Source organism: Plectropomus leopardus, chromosome 6 (genome assembly GCF_008729295.1).
Source record: "Plectropomus leopardus isolate mb chromosome 6, YSFRI_Pleo_2.0, whole genome shotgun sequence".
In the NCBI taxonomy this organism is placed as follows: Eukaryota; Metazoa; Chordata; class Actinopteri; order Perciformes; family Serranidae; genus Plectropomus; species Plectropomus leopardus.
Window position 1 is genome coordinate 5,671,409 of NC_056468.1, and position 12,452 is coordinate 5,683,860.

The 12,452-nt window shown below is 37.9% G+C and overlaps 1 protein-coding gene across 2 annotated transcripts in view; it reads right to left on the reverse strand.

Annotated features, from left to right (window-relative positions):
• Positions 1-12,452, reverse strand: part of ppp3cca (protein phosphatase 3, catalytic subunit, gamma isozyme, a) — a 46,101-nt gene that overhangs the window by 14,066 nt on the left and 19,583 nt on the right. For both annotated transcript variants that reach the window (XM_042487761.1, XM_042487762.1), the window contains exons 4-9: positions 9,680-9,791; positions 5,539-5,684; positions 4,029-4,168; positions 1,088-1,165; positions 906-1,000; positions 673-798 (exon numbers count right to left, since the gene is read on the reverse strand). In XM_042487761.1, coding sequence (XP_042343695.1) covers positions 673-798; positions 906-1,000; positions 1,088-1,165; positions 4,029-4,168; positions 5,539-5,684; positions 9,680-9,791 — 697 coding nt within the window. The remainder of the gene's footprint in view (positions 1-672; positions 799-905; positions 1,001-1,087; positions 1,166-4,028; positions 4,169-5,538; positions 5,685-9,679; positions 9,792-12,452) is intronic.

Consider the following 12,452-nt stretch of genomic DNA (forward strand, 5'->3'; position numbering starts at 1 on the left):
AGACTGTCTTTTATCAGCCGGCCCTCATATTGTTTCCTGTGTCAAAACAGACAAGCTCACATTTCATCATCCACCTGTAGGGGCATTTTTCGGTCTGGTGTGGTGCAGTGCATTCTGGTAGGTTGTTTTTCTACCTCTTGACTTAAAGTGAAAGCCACAGTCCTTTTTCTCTGTTTTCTGTGGTCATATAGCGCCAGGGCTGGGCAATATAACAACATTGTACGATATATCGATTTATTTTATAATAAGATATAAATTTAGATAATACCGTTTATATAGAAATAGAATCATGTTGTGTTACATGCCAGTGTGCATGTCTCCTCCCTCACAGCCTTTGCACAGCTCCGACACCCTCACTCATGCACTCACTAGTTCTCCAGCATCACTAAGAGAGGCACAATGCTGCTACTCACTGTATTAATCTATCATGTATAAATGATGTATCATTTTTTTAACAAAATTTTGGCAGACATATATTCATATGTGGATGTTTCTGAAAAACACTTTGGCACTGGTAAATGGACTGGCACGTGGTAAAAAAATCAACTTCTTAGAGAAAAAAATCTCAGAGTGTCTGGGTGAGTCTGGGCCTGTATATTCCACACAGTCCTATGTAACCTAAATAAAGGCTTTATTTTTGGCTTTCCATCCACAATTAAACAAAAAAATTACCTTTTTCTCCAACAAAAGGCAAAGACCATGTGAAGACATCCATAAAGTTGGGCAACCAGTAAGGGTGGGGGGAGCAGTTGAACTGTCGGATGTTCATCACGTTGTTCTCATATTTTAATACGGCAGCTAGGATTGACAGAGGGAAAGAGATGGGAGGAGAGATTCAAGGACTGAAGCCTGGTAAATACAAGAAAAACACAACGACAATAAGAGTGAGAAAAAAAGGCAGAAACCTTTGTTGTTGTAGACATCTAGGTAATTTGGAGCTGAAAAGATTGTGATTAATGAGGGGAAGCCTGTAGTCTGGCTTTTTCGGTACATCCGATACCTGTCAGGCCGGGGAAAAAAAGAGGCTCTTCATCATATTCTATTTTCTAAAATGCTGAATGACTCAAAAAGCAGTAAAGCTACTTACCCTGCATCCTGTGCTTCATGGGCTCTTATTACTGACAGCAGGTTATTATTTACCAAAAAGTCACAGACTGCTGAGTAACTGAAAGAAACCCAGAGAAAAAGACCTGTTAAAACACTGAGTGGAGGTCAAAGCTTCTTGCAAACTTTAACCATTAAAGGAACCGCATGAGGCCACTTAGATTTCACTGCCTGTTGTTTGGAAATATGTTCATATTTATTTTCAGCTTGCTGTGCCTTCTGGCCTGTTGAGCTAGGGGTTTAAAGATGCTGAGCATCCAGACCCTGGTATTTATGGGCTCTGCTGGCCTCTCCACAAGCTGGGGACTACAGCCAGAGCAGACGAGTTCAGCTGGATGAGGGTACTTGTGGGTTTTTACAGCCTTTCCTTCCTTCACCACCCTACTGATCCATTAGGAGCGAACAAGAAAAATATGTAGGCAATCAACATTTCATAGATCCACATCAGGCTAAGATGAAAGGTTTCTGTCATTCACTGCATCAGTGGAGTTCAGACCAGAAGGGATTTGATTGAACCAGCTATTTATAATTGCTCAACAGCTAGTTTTAACTTGTGATCTACTAAATGGGTGGCAAAATTAAAAGTTATATAGTCTAAATGTCTTAATCAACCATAAAAAAAATTGTAACACTGTCTAATCAAAAGTAAGAAACCAACAACAGAAAATTACTGTTGCATAACAAGCTGCAACATAACTTACAGGAGGCCAAATTATATTTTAAGTAAAACCAAACTAGCAATACTTTTAAAAGGGGAAAATATGTCATAACACCAAGTTAACTGACATTATTTGGTAATTCAGTCAAACATAATACAACATAAAAGCCATCTTGAAAAATGTAAATCAAAAATATTTTTACATTATATTACAATGTAAACATTTACATGTTTATAATGTTGTTTAAACAGCATGTTAATATACTGTATATCCTGATATATTAACTATTTTATTCTCCTCTTGCTTAGAAGGACAATGCTAACATGCTGATGTTTAGTACTGGGGTTATTATATTTACTATTTTCACTTGGGGGACCCCAAATAGTTGACTATTTGACGATTTGATCTAAGAAGCCTTACTGGACTGGCAATCTCACCGTCAAGTTTCACAGTTGTTTCAAAGTTGTAGAAAAAGATAATTTTATATAGGGTTGCTGAATGTCTGATTTTACAGTTGCTTGATTTCTCCCAGTAAGTCATGACATATAAAGCTGAGCCCAATTTGGTATAAATGTATTTATCAGGGCAGCCACATAAGAACATAGTGCTCACAAAGTGCTAAATCTTATGAATGATTTTCTCATCAGTAAAGGGAACCATGGACAAATAGCTGATGGCAAAAGTTCTGTTTAAAACCATGGATAACAAGCAGAAAGTGAACAAAATGATGTTTTCTGTCTGTCTATCTGTCTTTCTGTCTATCGATCTCCATGCTCCCTTTCACCACTGAGGACAGCATTGCTGCTGCTTCTACAAACACATAATAAGAAAGAGCATTAAATGTAACACATCTCATTATAAAATCAATTCTCATCCCAAGTCAAGATGACAAATTATTCAATTTAGTGTTTCAGCTCTTTTGTCTGGTGTAGAAAAAAATGGAAACTAAAGTAACAAAAGAGAATATAGATCAATGAAAAAAAACCCCACAAAAAACATGATCATCCAATCAGCAGATGACAGGCAGTACTTGACAAATCAGAATCTACAATGTAAATTCTTAGTCAGGGACACGCCTATTATTATAACTATTTCAGTTTAGATGTTACCATGCTAACAATAGCTTTTAAGCACTAAGCATGAACTACAGCCGTGGCTGATGGGAATGTCTGGTTTTGCAGGTGTTGGGTGTCATAAACCAAAGTATTGGACAAAGTGGGTTGTTGAACTGATAATGAAAAGTTAAGAAAACACCAAAATGATTACATTTTTTTTCCTGAGGGGACCATGAATATTTGAACAAACTTTTATGACAATCCATCCAATGATATTTGAACTATGTCAGTCTGGACCAAAGAGGTGGACCCACCTCCTACAGTAAGTGCCAGTACTCAAATCAACAAATGAAACTACCAATTTCTGAATCCAATAAGTGTGGCATTATGTACTGTTTAACTTTTAGAAAAAAATAAATGAAGAAAGATAGAAAGACACCACGAAAGAAAGAGAAAGAACAAAAGAAAGACAAAAAGAAAGAAAGAACAAATAAAAGAAAGAGAGAAAAAGAGAAATTTGGACAAAAGAAAGAACGAAAGAAATACAGACAGAAAAAAAGAAAGAACGAAAGACAGAAAAAGGAAGAAAGAACGAACGAATGAAAGACTGAATGAAAGGAAGACAGAAAGAAAGGCATAAAGAAAAAAAGAAAGAAAGAAAGACAGAAAGAAATTATGAATGAAAGAAAGACCCAGCGAACAAAAGAAAAGAACCAACGAAGGAACCAATGAATGAAAGGCGGAAAGAACGAAAGAAAGAATGAACGTAAAAAGACAGAGAGATTGAAAGACAGGCAGAAAGAAAGAACGTAAGAAAGACAGAAAGAACGAACGCACAAAAGAAAGAAAGAACGAAAGAAAGAAAGCATTCAAAAATGCACCACAACCATCCTGTTTCTTCATTCGTCAGTGGTTTGCATCTATTAACCTATTTAATAAAACTCATATTTAGTGTGGTAACCCATTTTGAACAAGCTGTTTTGATCTGCAAACCTGTTTTGGGAGGGCCATTTTTGAAAATGCCCCAATCAGCTGTTTGACCTACAAAAGACTGAACCTACATCCTCTGATCTGTGTGATGCAGCCTATTTTCTATTTTATCATCATTTTTCATTAGTTTGTAATAGTAGTAGTAGTGTTTTGTAGTGTAGTAATAAAAGTTGGGTGAAGCTGCAGCAGGAGTGATGACAGCCATAGCTTTATCTTGTACCTGAAAAAGTAAGAGCAGCCTCTGACGGAGTTATGGTTGAAGTGTTCTGATGTCTTTTCGCTGCCATAGTCCTCACCAGGGTCGGCCCAAATCAGGTCACACATTGGCCCAAATGCTGGGGGCTCTTTAAACCTGTCTAACTGTTGAGCATAAAACACAGAAACACACACTTAGCAGATATACTGTATGGTTTAGATAGAATTCTATAGCTCATTTGATTTCAGTGCCTTGTGGCTGTATACCTCCCCAAACCAGTCAAAATTCAGTTACAGTCTAGATCCATGTCTGTCCAGACTCATATGTAGCCATGACAATTGCTTTGAATATTGACGCTGCTGCAAAAACACTAAAATGTTGATGCTTCACACACATGTTCAGCAGCACATCAGATCAATACAATTGGCACAGTTTGGAGGTTGAAAGGGGTTTTTGTGGTCCATTATGATGTCACAGTGACCGTTGACTTTTTGGATATAAAATGTCAGCATATCCTCATTTTACGCCAGACGCGTGTGAAGTTTTGTCATTAATAGCCAATAAGTTTTTGAGTTATTGACAAAACATGTTTTGTGATGTCACACTGACCTTAACCGTTGACTACCAAAATATAATCAGTTCATTGTTAAAGGGATAATTCAAGGTTTTTTGAAGTGGGGATATATGAGATACTTTTGTATAGTCAGTGTATTACATACAGTAGTTGGCGGTCGATGCGCGCCCAGTTTGTAGAAACAGACGGAGCTATATTAAGGGGTGGATGCTTTATTTAGTGTTTTCACCGCTTTACCTCTCAGTCACACAGCCTATTCCTTTGGCAAAACATTTCTCTATACTGCTTGTCAGCTGTTTGGGTTAGAAAGTGCTGTTAGCGGCTCTTACACAACTGAAATGAAACTATTCATCAAAAACACTCTCAATGCAGCATCCACTTAGACTGATATTGTATTTTTTAGGTAGGCTTTTTTTAAAGTGACTTAAACACGATTTGATATTAACCCTTCTGCAAAGCATGGTAATGCTGATCTGTGGGGTGCACACACTTCTGTTTCTACAAACTGGGAGTGTGCCAACTGCCAGCTACTGTAAGTAATACACTAATTAGTACATTAGTACATTAGAATCTCATATAATCCCACTTCAAAAATCCAACTGCAGTTTGTGCCAAATTTAAAGAAATTCTTTCACGGTGTTCCTGAGATGTTCATGGGAAATTTACAAATGAGGTCACAGAAACCTTGTCCTTTGACCTTTAACCACCAAAATCTAAGTCATATCCTTGAGACCAAATGGATGCTTGTGCCAAATTTGAAGATATTCCCTTGAGGCGTTCTTGACACATTGTGGTTAAGAGGATGGGAGAGATGGACAGACAACTCTAATGCCTCTGGACCTGGCTATCACAGGTACGGAAGCATAAAAATCCCTTGATGGGGAACTTCTAGATCTTAAGTATGACAGATTTTTGCTTTGTCATTATTTTACCACGACGCGTCACTGATTGATGACTTACTTTCCTTATGTCGTCTAGGCAGTTGATTTCTGGTGAAAGTCCGCCATGTACACACAGGAACTGCTGATTGAGCAGGGCAGCGAGGGGCAGGCAGTCAAAGGCCTCCATACAGGCGTCATACACCCGTTCAGAGTATTTAATTTTACCTGCAGCAAACACATGGCGACAATACAAAATATGCTTCATTTTTCATCCCACATAAGGATAATCAGTAATGAAAGTAATACTTTACCAAAATATGGCTATAAATGGTAAAACTTCTGTTGCAACTGCATGTTCAGCTCTAATTGAGGTTTGTCAGATGTGTTGTGAAGACGTAATGCAGCTCCTCTGCCAGTGGGACAGTGGAGGAGTAGTAGGACAGATGATTGTTTCCAGGCAGCGTCTGCACTGTCACTTGCACAACACTGCAGGTCACATTAGGGCAGGAGGAAGTGCACTCCTTATAGGGCAGGAGCAGCCAGAACACAGCCAGGACTCAACAATGTGGGTGGTAAAGACTCGACTCAAGTCTCCAGTACCAAATAAGTGCTACGTTCAAGTCACAGAGAAAAGTCTGGAGACTGAAGCTTTACACTCTTCTATCATTTAGGGATATTTTAACCCTTTAATACCTGGATGGAAATCAGTTTTCTCATTTAAACCTCTTAATTCAATATCTTTTAGAAGCACAGGAAAAAAACTACATAATGAGTGACTTGGCAAGGGATATCCCGCAAACTGCAAAAATGAAAAAAAAAAAAAAAGGTGAAAAGGAAATGATTATTATTAGATATGATCAAAAAACAAGGGAAAATGTCCAGAAAACAATATTTATATCTATATTTTTGGCCCATTTCTTGTTAAGTTGCTTGTGGCCCTCCTCTCATATATTTGAAAGAAATTAAGCCATTTTGTTTAGGTTTCAAAGGGTTAAGTGTACTGAGTGCTTTTTTTCAGTAATACAATCTGTACTTATATGTGTGTACTCAGCGTTAACATTTTTAAATAAAAAATGATATGTTTAATAATAAAAAAAACCTTCATACATCAAACATTTCATCTTAAAATTAATTCTGCCAAATCATTCTTAGGCGTGAAGACAAAATGTCACCCACCCACACTCATTGGATTAGATGTCTGGTGCAGTTTTTACAGTTTGAGAAAGTTAGATTCACATTTGGGGGATCTTTTGTTTTATAAAGGCTTACAGCCATTCATCACATTGTTTGGTGTTGTATGTTGGTGAAATGTAGAGCAAAACCGACTACAATGTGCCTGTTGCAAGCAGTCATTTGCCTTTGATGTATCTATTTTGTGACCACATATGACCACTGTTTCAATTCAATTTATTATATATTAGTATTTTCCATGCTTTCTTCTATCTCCAATTCTATCTATTTAATCTTTTTAAAAAAATGTTTTTTCCTATCAAGCTGTGTTAAATGAAGACTTATTTTGCCTTTGATTGTAAAATAATTCATGCAACACTGTACACAGACAATGAAAGGGCCAAAACAAATTTGGAATGAAGTAGGGCTGGGCGATAAATTCAATGATCCAATGATTATTAAAACAAGATAACTAAGATAAAACAATTATTGTGAGGCATTCTGTTTAAAAATAATGCTCTCCTTTTGTCTTGAGTTTTAAATCCGGTGCATCCCTTTACAGCGCTGTGTTCAGTGCTGCCAACTCGGCGACTTTCTCATGAGATATAACAACCCCTCTGGTGACTGTTATTTTTCAAAATAACTTGCTACCAAAGCGACTGCTGCAGGTTCAGCTTATTGAGCTCTCATTGCATTATGTGGTGGAGCTCTCAGGACAGCTGCTAATAATTCATTTAGGATGGCATCACCTGAATGAAGTAGTGGGACGAGACCAAAAACAACAACAACAACAACAAAAAAGACTGGAAGTTAAGTCCTGTTCCCCACAGCTTTTAGGTGGCTTCAAACTGCAGATTCAGAGCATGTCAGAGTAATAATAACATCCATCCATCCATTTTCTTCCGCTTATCCGGAGTCGGGTCGCGGGGGCAGCAGCCTAAGCTGGGAAGCCCAGACTTCCCTCTCCCCGGCCACTTCGTCCAGCTCTTCCCGGGGGATCCCGAAGCGTTCCCAGGCCAGCCGGGAGACATAGTCCTGGGTCTACCCCGGGGCCAAAATATTCTTGATTATGATTTTTGCTATAAACTAGCAGCTCTACAGTGAGGTAATGCTATCTGAGGGTTAAAGAGACTTCTTTATATAAAACTATGCGTTCTATAATTAACATCTGTACAAAGATAAGACAAGGTCAGAGGGGCAGCTTCTCTGTTGCAGGTCGCACTTGTAATCATCCTCAACTACGAGATCTATTATCTTGGACAAATCTAAAATATGATCCAGTGATACCACAGTGCTGAAATGATGAGTCAGTTAAGCAATGTTTGAACTATATAATATCAAGGAGCACAAGCGCCGTTGGAAATTAAGGTTCATCACATCCAGTTAATAAGTTAGACTCCTACCACTACATGTGATTTTGCTGCAGTACAGAAAAATTGGCACCATGCAGATGCAATTTAACCAGCAGTCACTGATGGATAAGCTTTTTGCTTTTTTTGCACAAGAAATTCTGTGTAAGAATGGTGAATTTTCAAAGAAAAAAACCACAATGCATTTACGAATCAATTATTTTTGCTACCGCTACTGCGTCATCTGCGTATTTAGTTTGCACTCATACTCATGAATTCTATTACTATGATTAAAAAGGTTTAATTCTGTAATTTACACCTCACTGCAAACAACCACCACCTAAACCACTACAAGGTGTTAGAGTGTGTAAAGATACAGTTTGCATGTGAGCAAACAGATGGGGTGGTATGTGGGTGGGGGGAGATGTAGTTCGCGAAATCTATTAGCAGCTGGCAAGCTTGTCTTTGCCGTCTGCCAAAGTGTCTTTGTTTCTGAGTTTGCATACTAATGCTTCCACACCTGCTTCACAGATTCACACACTCAACTGTCACAGATTGAAAGCAGTGAGTATCTGCAACTGTTTGAAAAGCATCAACAGCATGCCTGGCCGCTCTCCATGCTCCAGAAGTTTATCGTCTGCAACATGAAAAGGAAAACGCTTCATCTCCTCTGTAGAGTTGAACACTGATGAAGTGCCGACTTCCTGATCCAACTGACATACTCTGACAAACATGTCCTACTTGTGGGAAACCAGTCATTTTATGAACCCTTTGAAACCTGAGCAAATTGGCTCGATTTCTTTCAAAAACATGGAAAGAAGGCAATTAACAAGAAACAACCAAGAAATAGCAAAACATTGAGTAAAAAGTTACAAGAAAATTATGTGAAATTGATTTTAAAAAAAAAACAAAGAAAAGAAACAGAAGACAAACAGGATAATGACCTGAAAAAATATAGAAATTTTAATAAATAAATAATAATCATAAATATATATATTGTGAAACGTATTTTTAATGCATAATTATAAATAATAATATTTTTTAGTTTTGTAATAATTTTTCCTAGTTATTTGATAATTTTCAAATGAGTTTCCACCACTGTCTCTCTTTGTTTAGCTATGGTCTTTTTCTTGTCACCTTTTACATTTTTTTGTGATTTGTGGAACATTTCATGCCAAATATTATTTTTTACTATTTAACTATGATATTTATAAATATCATTTTTTGGACATTTTCCCCTGGCTTTAAAAAAAGAAATTCCTAAATCCTCTTATTTCTTGCAATAGGCAAAACAGTTCTTTTCACGTTTTCTTTTGCCTTTTTTCCTCATGTTTTTGGAAAAAAAAAACTGAATCGATTTTCTAAGGTTTCCAAGATTTTAATGCTTGTAAAAGGCTTTTGAATGCAGCACAAGAAAACTGATGTTGATCCAGGTTTCATAGGGTTAGGGGGAGTGAGTCGCATCACAGTTAGTTTCTTTAATTCTAATTTGTCCCTGTTGCGTGCAGAAAAAATGATCAATTAACCTGCAATAGTGAATGCAAGAGCAATGCTGCACTTTCACTGTGAGTACCATGCCATATACCCGGGCTTTGTGTGGTGTGGGAAACCTGATTGATGCAGGCTACTCTGAAGTGGTACAGAGAGCATAGGAGCACATAAGACTGGCCTTCATATGGCAGAAAGAAGCACTGCACTTACATTCCTGTTTGAAGGTGAAGTACTCTGTGAGGTGTCGGCACTCGTGGTTCCCACGTAGGAGGAAGAGTGTGGTGGGGTGGTTGATCTTGAGCGACCAGAGGTAGAGAACACACTGTAAGGATGGACAGCAGGGGAGAAAATGTGGGACGAGAGGGAAAAGTCAAAAGAAGTGTACCGACGATTATGAGCAGACCTTGAGAGAGGAAGCTGTGAAAGTGTTTGTATAATTCAGCATTCAATCAGATGTTGACAAGTTTCCAGTGCTCCTCTTCTGCTACCCCTGCGAGTTGTTTCAGGGCTGTGCTTATTCCAATTATTGCAGAAGGCTGCAGTTATATGAGCTTTTTCAAATAAAAGAAATTGCATACTCCCACACACTCGTCTCTGCTTCATTTGTCTGTGTTTCAGCTCCACAGCGACCTTGCTCAAGGTAAGCTTGCTTAAGTGCAAGTTAGGCTTTGTTCTACAAGAGATTTTTTAAAAAATGGAACCAAATGAATTCCTGTCATATGGAAATCCATTCACACTGTGTCAGGGGCTCTAAACACACTTAAGATTAACCCTTTGAACTGCGCAATAGAAATTGTCTGCCAGTGCCTATATTTTTGCATATACAGATGGCATTTCTTAGACTGGCATAAAATGCTTTATATCCCTAAAATCTGTACTGGCTAAAAAGTAGCTAAAAGGTTATGTAAGTCAGTAATAGTAAATACTTTAATAAATGATTAAAGATTGAAATTTTGTCAGAAAAAAATACCAAAGACGTTTTTTTCCATCAGATTTGATAAAATACACTAAATGTACCATCATGCAGCTGTATGCCTCTGCGCACAAGACACAAGTTGCACTTATAGTTTACATCCACGTCTGTGAAAACGTTGATGCTTCCCACAAATATACAATACAATCAGCACAGTTTCAAGGTCATTCTTGAGGGCTCTTGAGTTATAGCCAAAACCATGTTGTATGAGGTCACCATGATGTCATTATGAGTGTACATCATGATGAAATGGAAGACAGAAACCTGTGTAGCTTTCTGCAGGAAAAAGGAATGTTTTGGCTATTTTTATTTTAGATCTATACATATAGGATTATGCAAACAGTGATCTCCTGCAATGTAATTATGGTGGAATATGTTTGCACGGCACACAATGTTACACGCGGTCATGCCATGATGGCAGGGAACAAAACAGCCTTAACCTTTTTTGTGCAAAAAGAATGAATGCTCTAGCTATTCAGGTTCTTATTTTAGATCTATTTTAACATGATCATTCAAACAACGACCTCCGGGAAGTCCGTTTTAAAAGCGTTAACAATGGCGTGACAGAGAATATATAAGATGACCTCGTCTGGCCACATCAAAGGGATAGTTCAGATTTTTGAAGTGCGGTTGTACACAATGCTTATCCATAGACAGTATATTACATACAGTAGATGCCAGTCAGCACCCCGCACCTCCCATTATGATGAAGCAGGCTGGAGTCCAACATGGAAGCTAAGCAATGTACAGCTGTGGAAGGGTCAGCAACAGAGCATATTCAACCCTCCCTAAAACAGTTCCACCAACAATCATCAATATCATTTTAAGTGTACACTATATTAAGAGTATTTTACTGCTATATCTTAATGTCAGACATTGATTTCTGACAGGAAAATGAAGTCGCTATATACCGTTCTCTTCAAAGCAAGATTCCATTTAGAAAAACAGTGATTTAACATCACTGAACACAGGAACTGCTGCTCCACCGCTGCCTCTAGCAGTTAGTGTGTGTTATTGTGTGACTTCAGCTTGGGGTAAATTAATTTAATATTTTTGAAGATTTTTTTAATGCCACTCTGGGTGAAATTTAAGACCAGTTTTACAATAACCTAAACTGAAAAAAACATGTACCAATCTTTTTTTAAAAGAACAATTTTGCCCAAACATTTATTGGTACAAAAAACATGACATTTTTGGTCAAGTGGAAAAAGTCTGATGTGGTTAAAATTGGCAAATGCCGAACATTTATACATTTTTTTATTTTTTTTTTGTGATTTTGTGTTTTTTTAATTACCAGTTGAAGCCAGTGAAAATACACACATCTAAAATGATATTGATATTTTTAAGTGGGACTTTTTTAGGTGGCTAAAATGCTTTGTTGCTGATGTCGTTCACAGCAGTACATTGCTTAGCTTCCATGTTGTATACACCAGCCTGCTTCTCCAAACTGGGGGCGTGCTGGTTGACATCTATGGTATGTTATATACAGAATATGGATAAGGACCTCAAATAAACCCACCTCAAAAGATCCCTTTAAAGGCTCAAAATTAAAAAGAATCCATATATGAAAAACAGATCAGCTTTTAAAATCCAAACCAACTTGCTTAGTACATCTCTGAATAGCTGCCACTTGCCACTCTCAGCCCACTCCTTCAACACGCACTAATCATGCACTGCTATTAAGTTGCTAGAGCAAGATACCAAGGTAACCAGAGTCAGCAGGTGTATATTCACAGAAGTGACAAAAAAAAGAATGAGTGATCCTGAACTACCCTGTCTTATTCACTACCATTGTTGTGATGAATAGTGAAGTGAAGGTAAACGTGTACAGGGGGCTGTCTGTGTGACTTGATCTCGTGTTGCAAAGGCAGAAACAGGGACATGGTTTGGAGTGGCTAGAGGCTGACATGGGTTTTAATGAGAGCCCTCTGCTTTCTTTTATCCAGCCCCTGTATGTTCCAGCCTGGAGTGTGAGAGTCAGACAAAGGACATAACACAAGGCACACTGGC